The sequence below is a fragment of the Miscanthus floridulus genome, unplaced genomic scaffold, assembly GCF_019320115.1.
Source record: "Miscanthus floridulus cultivar M001 unplaced genomic scaffold, ASM1932011v1 os_1459_1_2, whole genome shotgun sequence".
Lineage (NCBI taxonomy): Eukaryota > Viridiplantae > Streptophyta > Magnoliopsida > Poales > Poaceae > Miscanthus > Miscanthus floridulus.
The window spans coordinates 8,757-18,215 of record NW_027097735.1 but is presented as its reverse complement, the minus strand read 5'-3'; the positions used below and the strand labels follow the sequence as shown (position 1 = coordinate 18,215).

General features: G+C 49.0%; 1 protein-coding gene and 1 pseudogene across 1 annotated transcript; one reads left to right on the top strand and one right to left on the bottom strand.

Annotated features, from left to right (window-relative positions):
- The first annotated feature begins 1,956 nt into the window (after positions 1–1,956).
- LOC136534067 (probable aldo-keto reductase 2) lies at positions 1,957–5,085 on the top strand (annotated as a pseudogene).
- A 1,202-nt stretch (positions 5,086–6,287) lies between these two features.
- On the bottom strand, positions 6,288–8,996 carry LOC136534066 (cation/H(+) antiporter 15-like). The gene has a single exon (XM_066526547.1). The coding sequence runs from the start codon at positions 8,829–8,831 to the stop codon at positions 6,405–6,407; it is 2,427 nt and encodes an 808-aa protein (XP_066382644.1). The 5' UTR covers positions 8,832–8,996; the 3' UTR covers positions 6,288–6,404.
- Between the last annotated feature and the right edge of the window lie 463 nt (positions 8,997–9,459).

The window sequence follows — 9,459 nt, the reverse complement described above, 5'->3', positions numbered from 1 at the left end:
GCGATCTTCGAGGTCGAGGTCGTGCAGCGCGTTCGGCTGATCCGTTGAACAGTAGATTTTGGATTATTTCGGATGATTTAATAGTGTTCTGTGAGGAAGAATAAGTTGAAACCTGAGCAGTAATAAGGCGAGTAGAAACAGCCGGTACGTACTGCAGTCTGAAGTGTTTGCGAGAATGCACCAATTTGCAGCCGATCGACACAACACCGTGCGGCCATCAGACATCAGGTAATCTTTCTACTCATCGACTACTTACATTTAAATTATTGTTTGTTTAATTTATTTGGTTGATTAATTTGTGAAGTAGTGGAAGATAGGCAAAGTTTAGTTGCCTAGGTCACTTATTAGACGTAATTCAAGCTTACTCCTTACATATTGTCAAAAAAAAAGAAAAGAAGAAGCTTACTCCTTACATCACAAATACTCTCATAATTAAATTTTCCAGTTACATATCATATTTACACACTGATGGATACATCGTCCAGTTACCTATCATACATTTTCATTTAGGCCTCGTTTTGTTGCAGCTGAACCAATCCAGAGGGATTGAGCCAGGGCCCAGGGGCCAGGGGTACAGTACAACAGTAGACCGGCCATCACGCCGCAGGCATGAAGATCTCGTCTTGATGGCGTCGTGAGACCCAGCAACGCAGCCGTCGTGCCCGCTTCAGCACCTCCCTCAACGTCACCGGCTTCTCCTTCTTCAGGCCCAGCTTGCTCTCCAGGATCTTCCTGCCACCGGGGTATGTAGGTGCACCACACCCAGAACAACTCCTCGCTCTGGTCCTCGACGACGAGCATGGTCCACCGGGGTAGGGCCTGCTCGGACTAAAAATCTTTTGCTATGGTCTGATTTTATTTTATTTTTACTATTTTCAGGAAACAGTTTGCAGAGGCAGCTAGATTTTTTACTGAGGCGGTTGTTGTTGCTAGTCACCTATAGAAATTTTATTTATAGAGGCCACTGGACAACCGCCTTTGTAAATCGTTGATTTCTAGCGATGAAAGAGTAGAGGCGGCTAGCCAAGTCGCCTTTGTAGAGCATTTACAATTGCCTTTGTAATTATTATGTCTATAGTAGTGCATGTGACCTTTTGGACCACTAGAATGTTTTACGTACTAACACCATGTTTTCGAGTCTCGCTTGGCACTAAAAAACAATCAAAAATGAAAAAGTTGTTACCTGTAAAATTGTAGATCTCGTTGAATTTGGACTTTTAAACTGTCTCAAATTTAAAATTGTCAACTACAAAGTTTTACATCTATTTATACCCTGTCCAAAATGATATGTAGCACCGTACCGATTATTGCTGGTTTAAGTCACGAACCGTGAGTGATAATCCTACGAATGTTCCATTGTCCTATCATTATTGTTTCAAGCCACGAACCAACCGGTACGGTGATGGCACGGCGGTATATATATATATATATTTTGTCGTGGTGGACTACCTGTTCTCCCATCCGTCGTCGTTTCAGGTTGAAGGTCCTCCGTCCTCCCAACGCACTAGCTAGCACGTTCAGGAAGCCGCGTATGGCGTATATCGGATACAAATACGTGCCCCATATTCCCCCGATATGCCCAAAATACGTATCCTAGCTCAGAGTATCTGAAATTTTATTATTTTCACGAATATTATTATATATTTGGGCCGATACGTATCGGCCTTGTGCATACGGCCCAGCCCCCACGTCCAACTGCCGTAATGGTTCCACTCAAAAAAAAGAAAAACTGCCGTACTGGTATCACCGTTGAAAAAAGATAAAAAATACAATTAATCTCGATACTTCACGATATACTTCCGATACGGTACTTAGGAAGTATCGATGATGCATGGTGACATAGCAGTATAAATTCTGGGATGAACAAGCTTGTGTCGCCGAACATTCTGATCGAACCAAGTCGTCTAAACACACACAACAAGCAGTAGAGAGAGAGAGAACAAGAATCATATCGCCATGGCTGGTGCTGCTTCGGTAGTATCGTCGGTGGTGGTGCCGCGCATGAAGCTGGGGTCGCAGGGGCTGGAGGTGTCGTGGCTGGGCCTGGGCTGCATGGACATGTCCTTCGCCTACGGCCCGCCCAAGCCCGAGGCGGACATGGTGAAGCTCATCCACCACGCCGTCGCCGCCGGCGTCACCTTGCTCGACACCTCCGACTTCTACGGGCCACACACCAACGAGCTCCTCCTGGGCAAGGCGCTGAAGGCCGACGGGGTCAGGGAGAAGGTGGCAGCTGGCCACCAAGTTCGGCGTCTCGTTCGGCGACGGCCAGACGGAGGTCCACGCACTACGCCAATAACAATAAGCCTATGGGGCGGCTTAAGAGGCTCTCTAGGGTAGCTGCGCCAGCCGCTCTCCAGGGGTTCCTACAAATAGGACCTCAGAACTAATAGTGTGATCACACTACACTAATCAATTGTCTACTAATATAACGCATAAATATTTAAAATGAAATATAAAATGGTTAATATGTACCATCACAAAGAAATGGTCTAAAAAACTACCTTTCATGCCACCCAAAATCCAATTTCATTCAAAAAAAAAACAAAAACCTAGATCTAGAACTAGATCTCATGCATTTGCTTTAATCAAACTAGGGTGTAATCTAGGGTCTAAAATCAAGCAAAATCGACTAATGAAGAGTGTAAGCTCATTTCTCTACCTAATTTACACTAATAGGTTCAAATCTAGGGTCTAATTTGCTACTTACAAAGCTCAAGCACCATGGAGGAGAGAGAAAACTAATAATCAAATTACTCACTAACCAACCATTAAAACTTCAATTAAAGAGTTGGAATAGCATTTTCTTACCTTCTACAACCTCCCCACCAAAGGAATTGAGATCAAAACCTCCCTCTTAGTAGAGCAATTTTTGGGAGGAGCCCAAAGCCCCCCAACCTTTTTTTTCTCGGGTTAGAGCGAGTGACCCGAGAAGAAAGAAGGTGGTGGCTGCTACGTATACTGTACACATTTGTAGGGGCGGCTGGTGATTGAGCCGCCCCTAAAAATCTAACTGTAAGGGTGGCTCAATCACCAGCCGCCCCTACTATGCTATTTGTAGGGGCGGCTGGTGTCCAGCGCACAGGGTGTGATCTGACAGCGTCACTGTAGGGGCGGCTAAAAAGCCAGCCGCCCTTACGGTGAAAAGGGCCGCGTCCCTACCTAACTTTTTTCATGTAGTGACGGCTACCCGGCGTACGTCCGGGCAGCGTGCGAGGCCAGCCTCCGCCGGCTCGGCGTCGACTGCATCGATCTCTACTACCAACACCGGGTCGACAACACTGTACCCATTGAAGTCACGGTGTGTATTTGTGTATACTCTCCTCCTGTCTAATTTCGTTCGTATTTTACTAAACTTATTATTACTTTTGCATGCATTGTTTGTTTACATAGGTGTCTGAACTCAAGAAGCTGGTTGAAGAAGGGAAGATAAAATACATAGGTTTATCTGAAGCATCTGCTTCAACAATCAGAAGAGCTCACGCGGTTCATCCTATCACCGCAGTGCAGATCGAGTGGTCATTATGGGCCAGAGATGTGGAAGAAGAGATCATCCCAACTTGCAGGTATTTTCACTTTTATCGCTCTTTGTTTTAAATTATAAGTTGCTTTGACTTTTTTTTGTTACTACGCAACTAGATATAATAATATGTCTAGATGCATTGCCAAAATGAATGGAAAAAAAAAACAAAGTGACTTATAATTTGCAACGGAGAGAGAATAGTAATAAGCTTATTTTCCTGATTCATTTATAACGTTATTACCCCTGGTCCTGTCATCATCAGAGAGCTTGGAATCGGGATCGTGGCTTACAGTCCACTGGGTAGAGGATTCTTGTCTGGTGGGGCAAAGCTGATTGACTCGCTATCAGACTTTGATGTCAGGAAGACTCAGGTGCTTTGCTATATCCATATATATACAACTTTATTTGCTTGTAAATTCTCCTTTTGAGCTAGAAATTAATTTGCTTGTATTCTGATTACAAGCCAACTAATCATAATTTCCAATTTATTTATATTTTGATTTATAAATCACATAAGACTTGGAGATGTTTCATATAAAATATTATAAATTTATCTAAAGTACTCCAAGTTCTATGTGATTTGTAAATTTACACAATTTATTATTATAGGGTATTGATATAATTTGAAATTAATCACTAGTTCCCCTGGTATGTCTACCATAGAGGAAACGTCTTTCATGATTGCTAAAACATATAAATATATCTATCACTATGTATGCATGCATATTTCATCTGTACGATGGCACAACATATATTTTTACTTTTAGTTAGCCTTTTCTATATAACAACAGGGATGGTAGTTTAGATGTAGCTTGTGGGACGTTTCAGTTTACTTTTAATAATGCAATTTAAGGGGTTATTTAGATTATCAATCAAAATGGCAGGGAGGGTAATTTATATGCAAATTTAGTCGTTGCTTTAGACTTTTCTCATAATGTCAAAGGTGTGTAATTAATTATGCACGATTTTAAGTGATTAAATGGAAAAGGCGGGTAATTTTCTTAGGAAACAAAGTAGATCGTGTTGCTCTTATATTATATAGAGAGATTATAGTCTAATATAGAGATATTATAGTCTAATGTGATGGCCTAATCTTTCTGACATTTTGAGAACCTTTAAGACATCTTTTTTTCTACTAGTATGTCTCATGAGAATAAGTTAGACACCTCTAATTAGTAATGGTAATATGTGTGGTTAGTTTCATCTTTTCATTGTTTTTGCAGTATTTCCCTAGATTTGACTCGGATAATCTTGACAAAAATGCCACAATATTTGAGCGTGTTAATGCAATGGCAACAAGAAAAGGATGTACGCCGTCACAACTTGCATTGGCTTGGCTTTGCCATAAAGGCAGTGATGTTTGTCCCATACCAGGCACAACAAAAGTCGAGAATTTCAACCAAAATATCGGAGCATTATCTGTGAAGCTCACACCGGAGGAAATGAAGGAACTTGAGTCATACGCTGCTGCGAATGATGTCCACGGAGACCGATATCTTCTAATGAACACCACCTGGAAGTATACTGAGACTCCTCCATTGTCTTCATGGAAATCTGAGTAGCCTGATGCCAAATTTTTGGTGTCGTCAGATACAAGCAATTTCTGATATCTTCAGCTTTGCCTCATGCAATGGTTCCAACTACTTATCTGGCACTCTTTGGTAGTACCATGCTCTTAAGAAATAAGATGTTTCTACCCCCAATCCACTTTTTTTTAGTAAAACACTTGGTGATGCAAATTGATGGTTTCTTGTTATTGTGTTGGACTCTTTATTCTCTATCCCTTCATATCCACATGTACTTCTATGTAAACACACCATGAGATTAATGGAAAACTGAATTGAGTTAATCCCCATGTACTTGAGATTTTGGAGCGGGCCGGCATGGTAGATTGCAAGCCCTGTTCTACTCTAGTCGATATGAATGCCAAGCTCTCAGCTGAAGGGCTTCCTGTGGCAGACGCCACGGACTACCGTGCTCTTGCAAGCGCTCTACAATACCTCACTTTTACCCATCCGGACATCTCCTATATATGCAGTACAATAGATATGTCTTTATATGCATGGTCCTCGAGAGCCTCATCTGGCGTTGCTTAAGCACGTTCTTCGCTACATCAAAGGCACTTTGGACTATGGTTTGCAGCTTCTTCGTTCATCTAATCATGACTTAGTTGCATACTCAGATGCTGACTGGGCCGGTTGTCTCAACACTCGACGATCCACCTCTAGGTATGCCGTTTTCATGGGTGACAATTTGATTTCTTGGTCTTCCAAACGACAACAAATTGTGTCTCGTTATAGTGCCGAGGCTGAATATCATGTTGTTGCTAATGTTGTTGTCGAGGTCACTTGGCTTCGCCAGTTGCTTCAGGAACTCCATTTTTGTCCACGGCGTTCCATTTGGTATTTTGTGATAATGTCAATGTTGTTTATCTCCCAACTAATACGGTACAGCATCAGCGTACCAAGCATGTTGAGATCAACTTGCATTTTGTTCGGGACAAAGTAGCTACAGGTGAAATACGAGTTCTTCATGTGCGTTCGTCCTCCCAGTTTGCTGATGTCTTCACCAAGGGACTGCCTACATCCATCTTTGAAGAATTTCGATCCAGTTTGAATGTTTCCATTCCTAGATGATGTCAACGTTCCAACTGAAGGGGATGTTAGTGTAGTCAGTTTCTTGTTATTGTGTTAGACTCTTTATTCTCTATCCCTTCATATCCCCATGTACTTCTATATAAAGTATAAACACACTATGAGATTAATGGAAAACCGAGTTGAGTGAATTCTCCAATACTGATGAACTGATTTACAATGACAAGACAAAAGATTCACAAAATTTCAGCAGTGAAAGAAAAAAAAACGACGATAGATGGATCCTTCTAGTCATTGACGGAGCTTCCGGCGGCGACGGTTTTCTTGGGCGGCTGCTGCTGGATGACAAGGATGGAGACCTTGGACGCGAACTCCGCGGAGGCGAGCATGTCCCCCAACACGCCCAGCTCCGGGAACTCGCTCCACTCCGACAGCCCGCTGGTGAGCACCGTCGACCCCTCCAGGTCACCTTCGCCGTCGCCGCCTTGGCGCCCCACGATGAGCAGGTCGAACTTCTCGCTCATGGCGCGCACCACGGACGCCGTGCCCTCCGCGTCCTCCACCGTCTTCTCCACGTACACCACGCGCTCGTTGTCCCTGTGCCTGCTCCAAAACTCCTGCAGCAGCTCCTCGTCCCTGGCCTCGTCGCGGCCGCCCATGCCCACCCAGTTCCGGAGCTTGAACCGCACCACCGTCAGCGACATGGTCCCGGCCTCGGCCATCCGCGCCGCGTACGCCAGCGCCTCGCGGTCGTCGGCGCCGCCCAGGAAGTAGAGCGCCGCGCGCTGGAGCAGGCTGTTGGCGGCGGTGGCGCACGTCGACCCGGACGCGAGGCCGTGGTCCACGAGGATGGCGACGGAGCAGGGCGCGTACTGCAGCACGCTCCGGTTGATGGAGCGGATGGCGTTGTTCGCCGTGCTCCGTGCCCCGTCGGAGGACTTGTGGAACGGGAGCAGGATGAGGTTGGCCTTCCGGCTGTGCGCCAGCGAGCACACGTCGTGGTGCATCGAGCTGAAGGGCGCCTGCGCCACGTACGGGCTCACCGTCACCGCCCCCGGCGCCGCCTGCTGCTCGAAGTACCGGAACGCGTTCACGATGCGGTCCGACGGCGTCGGGTTGTTGGACGACGACGACCTGATGCTCTTCCGGTGGGGCTTTAGAACGGAGGCGGCGCGGCCCACGAGCTCCGTGAGGTGGAGCACGATGAGCGACATGGGCGAGTCGCGGGACGAGCCCGACGCCTCCAGCAGGTCGATCAGCGGCGCCGCGTGGTCCTCGCTGTAGAGGCAGGTGAGCACGCGGAGGTCGGCGCTGAGGCGGGCGTGCTCCAGCGACCGCCGCTTGGCCCGCGCGAACTGCCCCGACGGGTCGTACAGCAGCTTGATCAGCGGCGTGGACACGGCGGTGATGAGCACCATGGACATGGTGAGCGTCGAGTAGTGCTCCGCGGTGGCCTTCATGGTGTCGCCCCAGTTGTTGATGGCGGCCACCTCCACGATGCCCCGGATGTTGAGCATGAGCGCCAGCACGACGGCGTCACGGAACGGCATCGTGAAGAAGAGCCCCGCGGCGACGCAGCCGACGAGCTTCCCGGAGACGCAGAGCGCCACGAACAGCTCCAGCGCGCACCACTTCTCCGACGCCTCCTCCTTGGTGAACTCAGCGAGGTCGGTGCGGTAGCCGGAGAGCGCCATGTAGACGGGGAGGAAGAGCGCGATGAAGAAGGAGTCGAGGCGCTCCGTCATGGTGGCGCCGATGGGCATGCCGCCGGGGAGCGCCAGCCCCAGCATCAGCGGCCCGATCATGTACTTGAACCCGATGGCGTCCGTCACCAGCGCCGACAGCAGCGCAGCGATGACCACCACCACGAAGGATCCCTCGGAGAGGAGCGCCCCCGTCGGGGTGCGCTTGTACGCGATGTACCGGCCGGCGGGGCGCGCGACGAAGGCGACGAAGAGCACGAACGCGACGAAGGAAGCCAGGATCTTGGCCGTGAACACCGGCGACCTGTTGTCGCCGATGAGGATGACCGCGGCGGTGCAGGCGCGGATGAACCACGAGGTGACGTCGGTGATGAGCGACGCCGTGAGCGCGATGCGGCCGAGGTCGGTGTTGAGGAGGTCCAGATCGGAGAGCGCGTCGGCGATGACGGGGAACGAGGAGAGGGAGAGGCGGACGGCGAGCTCGTTGATTAGCGATGAGCCCTTGAGGTCCTCGGGCAGCGTGGGCTGGAGCGCGTGGAAAACGGGCAGGGTGACGGCGAGCGGGACGACGGCGCCCATGATGCCGACGGCGACGGCGCGGCCGCTGGGGCGGCGGAGGAGGCTGAGGTCGGTCTTGACGCCCATGGAGAAGAGGAAGAGGATGAGCGCCACCAGGGACACGCTCTCGAGGATGTACGTGCCGCGCTCCGAGAAGAGCACGTCGCGGAAGGACGCGCTCCGGCCGAGCACGGAGGGCCCCAGGAAGATGCCGACGAGCATGTGGGTGACGAAGCGGGACTGGCCGAGGCGGCGGAGGACGAGGTGCGCGGCCGCGGAGAGGACCAGGATCACGGAGACCTGGACGAGGAGGAGCGGCAGGGAGAAGCGCAGCGGCTGGTCGCCCAGGAACATGCCCTGCGAGTTCACAAGGTTGTTGTCGTAGCATGCTGCCGCCAGCGGCTTCACAGTCGGCTCCAGCGCCTTCGACGACAGGTTCGCCACCGCCGTCATCTCTCCGGCAGCTTCTCTGTTGGAATTGGATGCTAATTAAGTGGTGATCTTGTCAGCTACTACCAAGACTGCGGCATTGCATTGGTTGCTGCAGTTTGCTTGGAATTGGATCGAACCCGCTCTTCTTGTGTTTCTGGGCAATGAGCGGCATCAATTCAGTGTGGCTGTGAGACACTTGTTTCTTTTTGGAACAATTGGCTGTGAGACACTGAAGGCCAATGCACTCATGGCAGAGAAGGCGCTTTTGATTTGGGCTATTTTTAGGTGTGGATGAGAGCAACAATAGACGGAGACATAGGAATTGAAACGCCGGGCAAAATATTGGTCCAAAAATAGAGAGCTGTAACATTTGAAAAGAACCAATTTAAACTGGATTGAATTTTATGGCACAAGCCTGAAGATATGGGATGATGCAGCTTGATGTTGGGTAACATCAATATCAATGGCTCATCCGTCCCCAGGCTCGTAAATGGACGTGGTCGGAGATGGAACATGCCGGCGGACGACGATGAGACGTGCTTGGGTCCTTGGCATCGCGCATGTCGTAAAATATACGGATTCTATCCTACACAAGGAAAAGAGAAGGAGGAATCCAAATCCTAGTCCATTTGTTACGTGGACTCTTACC